The 16,564-nt window shown below is 37.7% G+C and overlaps 1 protein-coding gene across 1 annotated transcript; it reads left to right on the top strand.

Annotated features, from left to right (window-relative positions):
• The first annotated feature begins 580 nt into the window (after window positions 1-580).
• On the top strand, window positions 581-16,471 carry LOC122669271 (P-loop guanosine triphosphatase YjiA). Its single transcript, XM_043865997.1, has 11 exons — window positions 581-596; window positions 9,077-9,415; window positions 9,891-9,956; window positions 10,195-10,375; window positions 11,401-11,597; window positions 11,894-11,944; window positions 12,042-12,133; window positions 12,841-12,962; window positions 15,067-15,152; window positions 15,414-15,518; window positions 16,124-16,471. The coding sequence occupies exons 2-11, from the start codon at window positions 9,101-9,103 to the stop codon at window positions 16,259-16,261; spliced, it is 1,353 nt and encodes a 450-aa protein (XP_043721932.1). The 5' UTR covers window positions 581-596; window positions 9,077-9,100; the 3' UTR covers window positions 16,262-16,471.
• Window positions 16,472-16,564: the final 93 nt, after the last annotated feature.

Genomic DNA, 16,564 nt, shown 5'->3' with positions numbered 1-16,564 from the left:
ATAGCCCTCGGATGGAGTTGAAAGGGTGCAGTGGTGCACCTTCTCCTATATTCCATTTATTTATGAGAAAATAACAAGATTAGCCACTTTTGGGTTTCTATTTACCAAATTAACCACTCATTGTTTGGTTTAACAAAATTATATAAAATTGAGTTTGATTTTACAAAACTAGTCAATTCAGCGTTTTTCTCTCTTTTAAGACAATTTTACCCTTGAGGACAATGAAGGGGGGTGGTCGTCTTCTTCCTTCCGCCGCCACAGAAGCCCTACCTATCCCTTCTTCCTTCGTCCTTCTTCCTTCCTGCAATCCTACCCCTACCCCTACCCCTACCCCTGTATTTGGCTAACCCCAATGAACATAAATCGAAAAAAGCTGTGCCAGAGCATCAGTCCCCAGTGAAGATTCTAACCGTGAAAAGCAGTCGTTCAACAATTCTAATTCGACCAATCCAAAGGTTCTGAATTGAAAGCAATGTTTTGAAACTCAGGGGTGGGCACTGATCAATCTCCATTGATTCCGATTGGAATCAATTGGTATTCGTCGGAATCAGGCACACTAACTCTCAAACCCTCCTTCACTCTCTCTCTCTCTCTCTTATCCTTCTTAAATCCAAGTTCCCTGAGACGTTGAAATCGGTGGGGCTGCTTCCCTTTCATCGATTGTAATGAATGAAACGATTGCCTCTGGTGCTGCAATTTTTGAAAGTTAAATGCGGCTCTGTTGTGTAGGAAAAAATGGGTTTTTGAGGCTGCCGCTGCAAGCCTCCATTTGCCCTCCCCGTACGCATCCCTACCCCATCTCGCTCCTACGGGTTAAGACTTAAGAGGGGTTGGGTCAAGGTTGAATTCTGGTAAACAGATGTTGCTTCCAAAGGAGATCGAGACCCTTTACCTGCAGATCAAGGGATGAAATGTTTGGTCTTTTGAGTTCGTCTTATTTGAATGGAATGCAAAAGAAATGTGGGTGACTCGAGATACATCGAAGATGGTGGCGGGCCAAGCACAGAGAAATGGGGGTAAAAATGTCAAAAAGTGTGATGGGTTCACTATTTTGGTTAGTTTTGTAAACCCAAACTTGAGTTTAGGTAATTTTGTTAACTAAAACAGTAAATGTATAATTTTGTAATGTTAAACCCAATGGTGTTTAATCTTGTAATTTTTTATTTATTTTTTGGTAGATTTTTTTTTTTTTTTTTTTTTTTCTTGCTATTATGACAATGGACTGTTAGATATTTCTTTGCAATTTTTTTTTTTTTAATGACTATTAACGTGTTTAAGCAAAAAAAAAAAAGGACTATTATGTACCAAAGGAAAAAAAAAAAGAAGATATTCCAAGTCATATTATGGGTCTGCATGATAACACTTTTGTTTTTGAACTATGTTTCTATTTCGGAAATGACTTTTTTGTATTTTTGTTATTGGATCAAATTTCTAGACAATAAAATGTCGTTTCTATTTCTAACCCAGAAAAGAAAATAAAAACCTATTTGTTATGCACAATAGTTTTTGTTTCTAGAACTTGTATAAATTGTAAAAAATGCCATTGAATATCCAAAACTTTGGTGGAGGTGGTGGTGGGCCGATGGCGATGGTGAAGGTTGTGGTTGTGGAGGTGACAATGCCAGTAGAGATGGTGGCGGTGGAGATGGAGGTGGAGGTGGTGGTGGTGGTGGTTGAAGTTGCGTTGGAAGTAGTGTTTTATTTTGGACTTGAAATACCACTTTGCACATCAAATTAACCATGTGCTCATTAAACTGCAACTCCCTCCCCCGGCCCCTTATTTCTTCTTTATATTTATGGGCCAGAGAAGCTTCAAATTGAAACTTCTTTTTTTCTATTCCTTATCAATTTTTTTTTTGTCTCGGTTCATTCCCAAGAACAAAAAAATGAGTTGGTGTTAGCAAATGGATTTTTGTTCTTTTTATGTTCCCCGGAACAAAATATCAAAGAAGTAGAGAAACGTCAGAACATGTATTTAATGTTCTGTCAAAACCCTTCCATGCACCATAAATTTCAATTTTTATTCTTAAAAACACTCCAAAAAAAAAAAAAGAGAGGCCGTTATCAAGCGTTTTTTAGGGTGTTTTCCTGTTTCTTGGAACGAAAAAACACCAAAAACTATTTCCTGTAAGATTATCAAGCGGGCTCGAAAGTGTTATCATGCAGGCCCATATTAACTTATGGTTATGGGAGCGTACAAACTTTATAACCATACTATTTTAGCCTCCATTTAATGATTTGGCAATACAATAAAATGTCCAACGAGGTAATTTCTTAAAGAGTGTGTGTAAGAGAGAGAAACAAAAGCAACAGAGAAAAGCAAGTGGCTGACGAACAGATTCCCTTTCTTCCTTGAGGGACAAGGGCGAACAAAGTGCAGGTTTCAGTCACGTAATTTTTCTCGGTGCAGGGTTTGGTTGTTGGGTGTATGGTCACCGGGAGTGGCTCTACAGTGCCCACTGCTCCTGGTTCTAACCCCGTTACTGTTAATGGCGTTGGACAGGGAGTGGGTTCCCAACGTTCTTGGGTAAGTTTGTTCCCAGGAGGGAAAGTTAAGGACGGTGCAAGTGAAGTACCATTTGTTGAACCTACGGTGGTGGCAGGGAAGAAGGTTGCAGTATGTAGCAAAGAAGACCCGGTTAAAGAGTCAGATCGGTGGGAAGCGGTACTTGTGGGCTATGTGTTTGGTCCCATTCCCACCTTCTCTTCCATGAAAAGGTTTGTACAGGAGAAGTGGAGTCATGTGGGTGCAGTAGAAGTTTTTGGGCTTGAAAGTGGTGTCTTTGTTTTTTATTTTCAAGGATCAGATTTAAGCCACCAAATTCTAGAGGAGGGACCTAGGAGTTTTGGTACCAGGCCATTAGTTTTGAGGCCTTGGTCTACTGATGTTTCTCTCTCTCGAAGAGAGGAATCTGAGTTGCCATTAGGGATCCGCTTATATGGTTTAAACCTTCAATATTGGGGCAGTCGTACTCTGGGTGGAATCACTAGTGTGTTGGGTCGCCCTATTTGTGCCAATGGAAGGATTGTTCGATGGGAGAGGCTGTCGTTTACGAGATGTTGTATCTCTATTAATGCTGCGGATGGCTTACCAAACACTATTCACATTACCATGGAAGATGGAACCTTGGTGGAACAGACTGTGCATTACGACTGGGTTCCACCATTATGTAGTGTATGTAAGTTGTTCGACCATAGGGATAAGGAGTGTTCGGTGGCAAATATGAATCATGATCAGGCAACCGGAGCAGTGCAGCAAGAGAGTATGCAAATTGAGGAACCATGGAGACCTGTTGGACGAAGACGGGGAAGGAGTAAGAGACCTACTCTGCCAGGGGCCATCACGCCGCCGGTGCCGTCGTCCTTGGTGGCGAAACCAGTACCTGCTGTTGAAGTTGGTGTAACTACCAATATGGATGTGGAAGCGCCACCTGGCTCTCCAAAGAAAGCGGTTTTAACTGCAGGACAACAAATGCGTCCCAAAGGGGTGGTTATTCGTGAAGAGGTAAGTGGCGTAAGGAATGTTAAGGTGGATAAATTGGCATCAAAGGAACCAATGGCACATTATGGGAAGGGTGTGGCGTCCTTGACAACCATGGCAAAGGAGAAGGGGGATTGTGGTGACACGTGCCTGCAGTCTATCTCAAGTGCTTCCTTGAAACAGAATGCAACTAACGTGGGTAATTTGAAGAAAGGTGCAGTGACTGTCTCTTCTAAGTCCTCTTCTTCTGACTCGGGTAATAAGCCAGGTGTGAAGCATGTAGAGCAGTCCTTGGTTGAGAACAAGTTTGCTCTATTGCAAGAAGAAGATATTACAGGTGCATGTGTGACTGATAATGTTAGTGCTGATGTCCCTCGATTACGTGATCGTAGTCCGAATCGAGGGAATACAGTACCTAACCCTCCAACCCCCTCTCTGCAATGATGAAGATTGTTGCTTGGAATACAGGGGTCTAAATGATCTAGGTAAGCGAAGGGCAGTGTTAGAGTGGGCAGTAAAGAATCAGCTTGTTGTTTTTGGTTTATTGGAGACTCAGGATGATGTACTCCATATGGAGCTTTATGCTGATTGGATGGGATTGTTGAAAGCAAGAGCAATGCAAGTGCAACAAGTGCAGGTGCGTTCAGATTCAAGGGTGGCGGTGCAAATGATTGTGGGGGCCTTTCAACCCCGGTGGGAGGTGATTTGGTTGCTTGAAGAGATACGTGGATTGCGTGATGGTTTTCGCAGCTGTAGCTTTATTCACCATGTTAGGGAGATCAATAGTTGTGCTGACTATTTGGCGGGGTTTGTTCGAGGTGTTCATGATCTTGATTTTAATACTTCATGCCTGCACGAGGCTCTTTCCATCTTAGTAAGGAATGATGCCTCGGTATGGCTTATTACGAATGTAATCTCTATATTTCTATTAATTAAAGGCTCCTTTTAACCAAAAAAAAAAAAAAAAAGCAAGAAAGAGAGAAAAGTAAGTATTGGAATGAATCCAACACCGGTGTTGAGAACCAAAGGCATGGTTGGTGTGGCATCTTCATCTCCACTGGTCGAGTCTGTCGTTGTTGTGTCGTCGACCTTAATCTCTTGCCTTGAAGACAATATCGTCTCTTCACCTAGTCTCATTTGTCTTTCACAATCCTCGATCTTCAACGAGATCTCTACAAATTTCATGGTTCTTCTTCTGCCGCTCTATTTCAATTATATTCGCCATTGATGATGTTCTAGTAATAGATCTGCCATTGTTCATAATGAGTTTATCAAAGCCTTGTTGGATACCAGTGATCCTGCAATTTGATGAGCACATTTATGTGTGAAATCTTAGGATATAAAGCATTCATTTTACCACATTGAACAGGCGCTACTCGGGTACTTTTTATCATTTTTCGGTTTAGGGGCATTTTGGTCAAAGTGGAGAATACATGTCTAATTGGACCGCCAAACGCCGATTACGAGGTTGAAGACTTGATCGGGTTAGCTTTCTAATGCGCAACATCGGAAGTCATTTGATTAGAGCCGATTCGAGTTTAGAAGAAGAAGAAGAGAGAAAAATCAAGCATAGGGACATAACGGTAATTTTGGAGAATCAAGAATCTTTCAAAAGATATCGGATATTGGGCTCATATTGTCCGGAATTTAAAATGGTGTAACTTTAATTCTCGGGTTAGTTCCATCTGGACCTAGGATAAAAAGATATAGCCCAAAACGATTCTTAATGAAGTTGGAATTTAGGATAAATAAATATAATAAAAAAAAAGAATGAGAAAAATATCTTTTCTCTCTAATCTTTCTCCTAACTCTCTCGGATTCTCTCGGATTGTATTTCTTTTATTTTGGTAAATTCGATTTCTATATCTTCTCTCTCCCACTTCCTCTTAAATTCCCTCATCTCTCCTATCTCCTTCCCATCTCCCTTTCACGAGCTCTCTCCCCCATATAAAACCCATCTTGACCGCACTCCAGCGGGTCTCTCCCTTCAGTCCTTCGTTTTTTCTTTTTCAGTTTTAATTTTCTATTCTAGAATGATAATAGCAGCAGTAGTGCCGTTCCTCTTCGTTATACCCGATCTTTCATCCTCTTCTTTTTATTTTTAGTTTTTAGATCTTATGTAATTAGGTTATCATATGTAATTTTATTTTTTTAGAATCATTGTTAGGATAAATTTTATTTTCCCATCCCTTCGATCATATGTGTAATCTTCATTATACACTTTGGTAATTTGTTCTTCAATATTGGATGCGGCTTCAAGTGATGGGATTCAAGTGACGGAATCATCTTCATTGGAGTTATTCGAATCAGCTAAGTTCTTTTTCTTATAAATTTTAGTTTTAATAATTTCTATGTCTTTTTCTCCATCAATCCTTTCTTCCCTCTTCATTGCTTTCATGGCTAGCTAAACCTCTCCTTTTGGGAGTGGGTGAAACCATGAGAGAAGGAAGAATTGATGGCTAGCATTGTCTATGTGATTAATGGACATGATCAATATTGGACTTACGATGGATGACGCCACAGCTTGTATGTCATTCCAAGGGGAACTATATACATGTTCGTTAGCCGTATCCACGTGACACCATTATGTTCATGTATTTTTTTTTGTTTACATTGTATGTTGTATGAGCACTGCTTTTCATAGGATATGTTAGCCGTATATGAGCCGTGCCGCATATCTTATAGAACTTAGGCCGTATGCATGCTTTGCCCTAATATGCTAGTCATTGATCTGCCCTAATTCTCATGGTGGAACTCATTCCCAAGTGACTTTCTTATTTTTAATTCATCCATTACCTTAGTGGTTGCCCTAGTTTCTATTTTTAATTTGTTATCTTTGGTAATTTAGTTGCTTCTATATTTGCTAGTTTCCATAATTGGTAGTTTCTATATATAGACTGTTTCCATATTTGGTAAGTTGTACACTTCGCGTTAATTAAAAGTGGAAATTTATTCAAGGTTGACCTCTCGTGTTCGACGTAGCTACGATTGACCGTGCGCTTGCGTTATTATTTTAAACTCAAACACAATTGTTCCAGAACGTGGAAACAATTGTGTGGGTTCTACAATTACTGTTGCACTAGTTGCACTTGCTCTTTAAGAGTTGTTCCTTGTGTATCATTGGTCAAGCCATAGCCGTTGTTACACGATGGCTACCATGGGGCTTGGGTGAGATGTCAAGCATCATAATGGGTTGAGTAATTTTGATTTGGAGAAGCTTATGGGTTGAAATTTGGATCCATTCCGTAGCTTTGAGATTCAGCCTTAGTCTGTGAGGGGAGATTGCCTAAGATTGACAAACTCAGGGTAACCAAACAGTTTTTCTGTCAAACTTATAATTCATCAAACATGTTGTCACAAGAATGTCATCCTGAGTTGATACATGCACCAATGGACATACGCAACCAAACATGACCTTAGTAGGATAAACACTGAATTTATTGCGAATTACAGAACTCTTGAGTTATGTGATATCAAATTTCCCACAGTTGAACTAGAAAGAAAATTTATTATATATTTGTTCTCCCCTACCCTCATTTGCTTAAGTCCCTCCATCACCTCTATCCTCAAAGGTATCATAACCACCGCTAAAGGCCCTCATGGCCTGACCAGGCCAACAAACCAACCCCTTCATTGTTACATCTCCTCTCCCCTCCTCCCTCCACAATGTGACATCGAGGACCCTCACTAATTTCCTTTGCACTGGTCCAACCACCTGTGGGTATGCACCATTTGCACTACTCCAAAGGCCATTTCATCAACTCATCAAGTCTAATTTGATGGGGACATGAAATGGGTAGGAGTGGTGATTTTCGAGCCCAACTATTAGTTCGTGCGGAGATTGGGCCGAAAGGGAGAGGAAGACTAGAATTATAAAAAAATTATTATGACACAAAAAGCACTACTTGGGCATGTTTGGTGCACAACCCCTGGATTTAGACACAAGGGCAGGTGAAATGAATTAGGGGCATACATATCTTTGCGACCAGGTAGCGTTCTCTTCCCCAATTATTATTTAGAGAAAGAGAAAATCAAGGGTAATAAAGGAAAATAAAAAATAGTTACAATAATTAGTTGTAACCGAAGATTATCCCTTTAATTAAAAATGATTTATTGGAGGATAGAGGAAAAGAAACGATTTATAATTAATTTACGCTAATTAAATTATTTTAAAATATTTGTTTAGTTAAAATTCTAAAATTTAAAACAAATTATTTTAATTAAGCTAATTAAGCTAAAATAATTAATTTAAAAAAAAAAATTAAATTAGTAATTAATTAATTAAAATTATATAGTTAACAATTAATTAATATAATTAAGCTAAAGCTCACAAATATAATGAATAATTAATAAAAGTTATTAAATTAATTAAATAAAAAGAGGAGAGAAAAATAACTGTTTTGACCAAGGAGGCAACGTAGACTGGAGTTTTGCATAGTTCCGACACTCACTTTGATCTATCGGTTAGATTTTGATCCTGGGGGTATTTTAGTTTTTCCCACTTTTCTGATATTTTCAACATATTTTTTTCAGTATATATTACATTTCTATTTTTAAATTGTATTTTTTCCATCTATTTTTGAATTAGGGAATATAGGCTTTTCTAAAACATAAAAAATAATTTTTTTTAAGCTTAAGCAGTTCGGCACCAAACAACCCAAAAAACCCTAAAAAAAATAGTTTTTCCGACAATAAACAACGATATCTCATAATCCAATTGTCCGATTTTGACGAGCTATATATCTTTGGAAAGGTCTCTCTGGGTAATATCCAATGCTTTAGAGATCACATGCAAATTTGTCCAAAAACATAATTCAAGGTGAGTCCAAAATAAGGGGTATGCAAATAGTACTTCACATAAAATAATGACCAAACGACATCATCTTCGCACCATTTTATAGATTCAGACTTAAAATGACAAAACACAGCCATTCTAAGAGTTTTGGTCAAGTTAAAAAATATTAGGTTATCCAAATTACATCAAGGGCAATCAGATCATTTCTACCATGCAATTGTTGAGAGTAATGTTAAGTGCAATTCATCATCGCCTCTAGGGTTCTCCATAGTGACAAAATTCAATGAGTATACATGATAGATCATAAATTAAAAATGGACATCAAATACAACATCTGATTTATCCAAGAAACTCTCTATTTACACCGGTGACTAATTTTTATTTATTTTTGATAGATCATATTGAGGGCAATTTTCAAAGTTCACTTTTATTTTCTTCTTTGGTGGCATGATCGATAATTAACTATGGGGATTAAGTAAATCTTCTTAAAATAGAAAGTAGTGGGTATAAAATAAATTTTAAACCTATTTATCTTATAATTTCAGTTCTTATCCAGCGGATCTAAAAAATTATCCCTATAAAAAAAAAATGGTTGCCTTCAAGGAATATAAGATTCCAATCCAGTGGTTTTTGTTTAGGGTTCCATTATTTGCTAAAGGAGACGTGATTTATACTATCATAACTGTCTGTGGGAGATATTCTCCAATTGGGAATTATAATTGGGGCCTGAAATTCCGGATAAGACCCTCTTCTCATTTCTCAATAGCAAAACATTTTAAACCCAAAACCTCTCTTATCTCCACCTGCAACTGGAACAAGCAGCCATGGCTACAATATCGATGGACTTAGCGACTACCTTCATTGGATTAGCAAAGCGACAGGCGAATACACTCAGACTTCGGACCACAGTCATCTCACTTCCATGGAGATCCAACCTTCATCTATCTCGGAGCTTCCAAACATCGTCAGCCGACCTGAAAATAGTCTCCGTTTTTTCAAATTCGAAGAGACGTGTTCGCATGTTTACGGCCGCAGCAGCTACCACAACTGAGAATGAGAACTCGGATATTTTGACTAAGATTCCTCCTGATGATCGAATTCCTGCTACAATAATCACTGGGTTCTTAGGGTCTGGGAAGGTACTTTAATCTATTTTTATATTTTAGTCCCTTTTGCCTGGTTTAAATTTTGTTATACTTGGCAAGAATTCAAGCACACATGGTATTGTTCTTAAGAGTCCTTTATGGTCGTTTGGTTTCCGAGACTTATCAGAGATAACCCTTGTACTGATGACGAGAAAACCGACTGGTGGTCCCGTTGGGTCAATTCTTCGTTTTGTTTTCTGTTCCCTTCCAGCGTCCACTTTCAGTTTAAAAGTTTTATAAGTACAGAAAGTTCTAGATGAAGCATTCTTAGAATAATTTTCTTTGAGCTCTTAGGGAGAAGCTCAGTAGGTTTTCCCTTGCCGTATATCTTTTTTTGTATCTGATGTAGTCTTTATGCAAAACTGAAGTTGTCTTCATTTGAAGTATTAGAACGAATACTTTCTTGTGTCATATTCAATTGGAGATATTACATTTTTAACCCGCTTGAATTTGCTCTTGTTTTATGCAGACTACTTTGCTTAACCATATTTTGACTGCTGATCATGGAAAGCGTATAGCAGTGATTGAGAATGAGGTAAGGGTTGAGTTTGCCACTGATTTTTATTATGTTTATTCCCTTTCCTTTGGGGAGGGGAGGGTGGGGGGGGGGGTGGATTGACATGATAGTTTTGCGATTCTTCGCTCTTGTGCTCAACATTGTGGGATCAAAGCTAAGATAGTACTTTTGATTATTGACAATTAAACTAGGAGTTATAAAGATTACCTAGCTATAATTTGAAACACATTTTAATTTTGTTTCATTTGATTTCCAGTTTGGTGAAGTGGACATTGATGGTTCTTTAGTTGCTTCCAAAACCACTGGGGCTGAGGACATAGTCATGCTCAATAATGGTTGTCTCTGCTGCACTGTGAGGGGTGATCTTGTTCGGATGATTTCAGAGTTGGTTGAAAAAAAGAAAGGAAAATTTGATCACATAGTGATAGAGACTACAGGTATGCAATGCATTTCACTTGTAGTTTATCTGGTTAAGATATATTATGGAGACCTCAAATTCTTGTTATGACTTACGGCTTTTCCTTTCTCTAAGATCTTCTATGAGTGAGGGCATTCCTAAGACCCTTCTAGGTGTATTAAGATACGCTTCAAGGAAAATGAGTTATCAGTTTTTTTGATGAAGATAATAAGTTTTAGGGAGAGGGTTCTTTGAACAAGCGGCACATGGGACCGCACCAATGAGGTGCAATAAAACGGCATCATATATAGGAGGCAGTGAGGTCATTTCCTGTGAGAAGGAGAGAGATAGACACAGATGCTAGCGTACTCTGCTGGCTGCTCAGAGAACCTTTTCCCCAAGTTTTATCAGTTTCGTATGTTTTAAATATTTGCAGCTTCTTTTTTAGGATTTATGTTATGCTCATACATAACATATTTGGTCCGACTTTGTGGCAAAAGAAAAGCCAACGATTGTTCTGTCCAGTCTATAACTTTACCAATCAATAAGGAAAAGGGAAAAAAACAGGAAATAGTTATGATAGCAGGGCTACTTCGTTCTATCGGCTCCTCATTCAGCTCAAATGTAATGTGTATGTTTGTGCTTCATCACAGATATTATGGTAGGTAAGACGCCAGTGAGCTATACAACTCAGTATGCATATGGTTAAACTTATCTGTGTACATGTCATATCTTTTTTCTTCACTCCTGGCTAGTTCTGGGCACTAAGACATTATGAAATTGTTTAGCATTTGTAAGAAAGATTCTAACCTCATAGAAATGTTCAGTCCATAAACCTAGTTGCGGGTAGTATATTCTCTTAACTTTGTTCTTTAATTGTCATAAGTTTAATGAAGGAACTGGAGAGTAATAATTCTGTTAAGGTTTTCTATCTTATTTTGATTTTGAACTTCCAATTCAGCTTGCTTCAAGCTCCAAGTCTCCAAGTTAGATCAGATGCTTATTTGATCTTTTCCTATATATGGATTGGTGATTCCCCCCCCCCCCCCCTTGCAAACTCTGCAGGATTAGCGAATCCATCGCCAATCATCCAGACATTTTATGCAGAGGATAGAATTTTCAATGATGTCAAACTGGATGGTGTTGTAACCCTGGTTGATGCAAAACATGCTGGTTTTCACCTCGACGAGATTAAGCCCAAAGGTGTCGTTAATGAGGCAGTTGAACAAATTGCTTATGCTGATCGCATTATAGTGAACAAGGTAGGGGTTATTGTAATATATTTGTTCTACTTTTGGATTTGGTTTCTGTCAGCCAAGCATTGGTTAGCCTAGCTCAGGCAATTAGAATTGTTGGAAACCTGAAACTGGACCACTGCATTAAAAGAAAATGGTGGATGGCAATCATGAGTGTTTTCTCTCTAGTGATGTTACACTTTTGGAACCGTTACAGTAAATTATATGCTTGTGTGCCCCTTCCCTTCTTTTTCTGAGAAATATGAAGCAATTTGCTTTGAACTGAGACTGATGTACTTATCTGCATTCTGCATTTCCTCTAGACTGACCTTGTCACTGAACTGGAAACCGCTTCCTTGATCCAGCGTGTGAAGGTTAGAAATTACCCTTCTGTTTTAATTTCTCATGTGTCTTGAGGCTCTGCTTATTTAATGTTTTAATCTGTTTTGTTGACACTGCTACTTGGTGTAGAACATAAATGGCATGGCTCATCTAAAACGTACTCAATTTGGCAAAGTTGATTTGGATTATGTTCTTGGGATTGGAGGCTTCGATCTGGAGAGGTTATATTTCTTTCCCTTTTAATGTTGCCTTGATTTGTGGGTTCCATTTGCCAGTGAACTGCTAATCATTTTTCGCCTTTACTTGTTGATTTAAATGTATATCACAGACTTCTAAAAATATACACTTTTCCGTTTTTTTGTTGAAAACCAATTTCTTTGATATTACTTATTTCTGAACAAATATTCCATCCAGTTCTGGACACTTGTTGTGTATGTATGTTGTGTTTCTGTGATCGTGCATGTGATATATAGGAGTTTGAGTTTGCATAAATGTATGCATCTGCATTTATTTTATGTTTTGATGCTGCAATATTTGTTTCAATTATTGTGTTGAATATTCTTCACAAAATTTAGTCAATGGTTGGAGGGACTGTATTTCCTCATCTTTTATTTCTTTAAGCCTGGAAGATCTTGTGAATTTTGAATAGTGTGTTATAGGCTTCATCTCAGGGCTATTCTAAGTTCCCCTGCTCTACTGGACTTTCTTTTATGGGTCTGTATCTAGCAGCATCCTTGAATGAAGTTATTATCTATGTCAACAGTTGACCCACTAAAATGTTGTAAATGTGAATATTTTCTAGCCAAGGTGATTCTTAATGCTTTAACGTATGGTTGCTTGTTGCTTTTTTCATCTATCAGTTCATCTATTTTTTGAGCTTATCTGTATGCATGGATGCTGATAACTAACATTATTGGAAAATTGCCAGGATTGAGAGTGTAGTTAATGCAGAGGATTCAAAGGAGGGTCACAAAGATCATGCAATTCATGATCACGATCATGACCATGACCATGACCATCATCATCACGAGGAACATGACCATAAACATGGTAAGTTGCTTACTATCAATTCCTTGTATAAAAGCATTGGTTTCTCTATGATATGTGGAAATTATATTCTCTTGATTTCAGTTTGTTGGTGCTTTTACATGGGTGTGACTGTGTGAATACTATGTGATTTGACACGGTCATGATATGTTTGAGTGGTATCTTATATCATAATTTAACTGGACAAAGTTGTTAGCAGCAACCCAACCCTCTTCCACGGTAGTAACCAGTGGATTTTGGTTCGTGTTGTTTTCAACTGAAATAGCTGTGATCTGTTGGCTTTTATTTCTCCAGGAATATGGTAGAGTTTTATTGTTCTGGCTGTTAGACGAAAACATGTAACCTTTTCCAGACCTAGCTAATTAATTTATAGTTGCCACTTATTATCATTATGGCCATTCCTTGCTTCTTGTTATGGTGAGATCATCTCTTTTAGTGTTCAAAATCTGGTATCAACTTGATAATAAATTTCTAATTGATTCCATTGTCACTTGCACTGATTAAATAATAGGTGAAGCTGCAACTAACTCATTATTTTGTTGTAGTTACTTCAAGTCTCACTATCTGTTTCATTCATTAGGAGACATCGATAACATTTAACTGAGACTAGACTAGGGCATAAAAGGTCCACTTGTGGAGTATAGAACACGTGTTTGCAATGTTGTCTGTTTATGTCCAAATCAAGAGGCAGTTGAGATTAAGACATATGGTATAGCTGTAGGCCCAAGAAGGCTAAGATTAGGCGAGCATTAGGCTCCACAAGCTTCCAGAATGGTGACTATCCAATATAGATTTTCTATATATCAGCACTTACATATGGCTCATAAATAGCTTGAGCCCTGATGACATCTGACATCTCTTGAGTTTTCATCGTGAAATGCTGAAGAGTCTTGGACTGGTTTCTTTTTTCTTCCTTGGACCAAGTACAGCTGCATATGTTCATTGTACTTATTTTAGGATTCCAATAAATTAGTTTTTATTATTTCTTTTGGCTCTTTTAATTTTCTAAGTCCAAATTAAGTCTTTATTTAGTTTCTATTAATCTTGAACTAATATTTGGCGTAATGCTAGGGTTTAGTGTAGTTTACAGCTTTTTGCACCTGTGTGCTTATCAAGGATCAAGAACTTGCTACCGACACTGGTTTCAACCAGCCAAAAACCGAGATTTCCCAGGTTTCGACCATACCTCGGTTGAAACCTGGTACTTTTTCCAAGCCAATTTGAAACCTTGGTTTCGAGGGCCAGAAGTTTTTTTTTGTCCTGATTCTTGTTGTGCTGCCTATTTTTGACATTTTGAACCCAATCCATGTATTAGTTTCACATAGAGAACACTCAAAATAATACTTTTGATTTTGACCCAAGTTTGATAGTGTATATTGTTCTTGGACATGGTATCGAATAAGGTTTGACCGGAACATAACTCCTTCAAGAAATCAGATTTAAGCAATCTTGGATTTGTTTAAAAGCTTTGCATTTTCCGGTTAAACTTAATTTGGTGTGTGCGAATGCTGTTTAAAATTGCTCTGAATGGAAATAAGGGTTTAGATATCAAAACAAATGAAGCCCCAATGTTGGGGCAGAATTTGTGGAAAGCATTTATATTGGGTTTATTGCACATGTACCCATATGATTTGACACGTGTGTGTTTGCCTTCCTATGTTTTTTTATGAATATACAAATCCTGTATTGTATCGAACACATCCACATATTTATAACGGTGTATAAATAATGTATCTGTTTGTTTATCCATGTCCTTGATTTTGGGTGGTGGTTGTGTCTGGCATTCCATGTATGTGGTCACACAATATTAGGGGTATACATAGTAGAAAGTAACCAGGGATCTTATAGTTGTTTTTGGAAGTTAGCTGGAGAAATGTATAGACTTTTGTAAAAGATTACTGTTAATTTGTGTTGTATTTGTCACACTTATGATGGTCCTTGATAGTTTTATTGATCACGACTACTCTGTGCTGCGTACTTTCATCTAGTTCTTATGTGTATCATATGTTGGTGTCTCATATGCTCATTTGGGATCTGCTCCTGACCTAATGCACTTGTACCTCTATGTAATTTCAAATGCATGATCTCTTTGATATTGTGGATGCAGAACATGCTGATCACCATCATCACACTCATGATCCTGGGGTTTCTTCTGTCAGCATAGTTTGTGAAGGCAATTTGGATCTTGAGAAGGTTGGTTTTAAGATTCTTATGTATTGTTTGTTTGTGTATGTACTTTGTATATTCCTTTGAAAATATTTTTAAAACTTCTGATTTCCAAGTATAAAGCTTTGAGCCAATCATTGTAGCTTATGTGTTTTGAAAGCATTTCATGGATTGTTTTCGTCTAACTGCACCTTGTAGGAATGGTTCTTAGTTTCATATAGTTGGCATGAGTAAAAGTACTGGAAACTGATACATCAGACTGCTAAGCTTTTCCCAAACCTATTGCAGGCCAATATGTGGTTGGGTACACTACTGTTGGAACGGAGTGATGATATTTATCGAATGAAAGGTCTCCTATCTGTTGAGGGTATGGATGAGAGATTCGTCTTTCAAGTAAGTACATTCTTTTTGAAGTTATATATGTACTCTGATATTGTATGTATGTGTTTTGGAATATGCCTCATTCTTGCTTGATAAAGCTGGTACTGTACGTATTTTTCATCCAGATTATGTTGTTGGTTCCTAATCCCTAAATCCCTAAAACTACAAATAACTGTAACAATGAAAATTGTGGCTCCTGTAATAGATTCTTATTAAGCTGTGCATGTACACCAAAATAACAGGTGACAAATTCACATAGATTGACACCTAAGGCCTATGTTTCTACCTGCTATTTCACCTTCTTCTCACCTATAGATGTAATGTTAATCATTCAGATTGTCAGAATCAATGAGAAGTAAGATATCTGCATTTAGGTTTATGGTCCATACAAGACTCTAGATTATTAGGACGTTTATGTGTTTAGGGATTTAATGGATAGTCTAGTCAGAGCATGTTAATTAATGTTTAGCTGTCGTCATTGTTCCATCATTATCTTTATCATCTTTAATGCTATCAGCATCGTCTGTATCTCGATTCTGACTATCCAATTAGTTCATCGCTGCTCTTTTGGGAGGTTGGATTGATTATGGTTTGTTCCCTGTGGTTTTGTTGTACAGGGAGTTCATGACATATTCCAAGGTTCTCCAGATCGATTATGGGGCCCAGGTGAACCGAGACTAAACAAAATTGTTTTCATAGGGAAGAACTTGGATGCGATGGCTTTGGAGAAAGGATTCAAAGCTTGTTTATCGTGAGATGGTGAAGACATCCACATGACCTTGAGTGTTCAATATAGTGAGAGGTAAAGATTAGTTTGGGATGTAGGAAGAGCTGTGCTCTTTTTGGACATTGAAAGGAATGTTTGCTCTTTATTTGCCATTCATCCTCTTGCTCTTTGGGTGACTCTTTTGTGCTGTAGAGTATGTCACAGTGAAGGTTATTGGAATGCATATCTTTCTCAAGAATTATATATATATTTTTTGGTAATTTTTCGAGAAAAGTTGAGGCATATTATTTCTCCGGTCTTTACGTTCTTGTTCTTAGGTGCATGTAATTGT

Source organism: Telopea speciosissima, chromosome 7, assembly GCF_018873765.1.
Source record: "Telopea speciosissima isolate NSW1024214 ecotype Mountain lineage chromosome 7, Tspe_v1, whole genome shotgun sequence".
NCBI lineage: Eukaryota > Viridiplantae > Streptophyta > Magnoliopsida > Proteales > Proteaceae > Telopea > Telopea speciosissima.
This window is presented reverse-complemented; position numbering and strand designations above follow the sequence as displayed.

What these genes read in the sequence shown, in the direction of transcription:
- LOC122669271 (XM_043865997.1), top strand. Translation starts at nt 9,101, where the DNA reads ATGGCTACAATATCGATGGACTTAGCGACTACCTTCATTGGATTAGCA. An exon ending in TAGCAGTGATTGAGAATGAG is followed by an intron (nt 9,957 to 10,194) that starts GTAAGGGTTGAG and finishes TTTGATTTCCAG; the next exon opens with TTTGGTGAAGTGGACATTGA. An exon ending in CCTTGATCCAGCGTGTGAAG is followed by an intron (nt 11,945 to 12,041) that starts GTTAGAAATTAC and finishes TACTTGGTGTAG; the next exon opens with AACATAAATGGCATGGCTCA.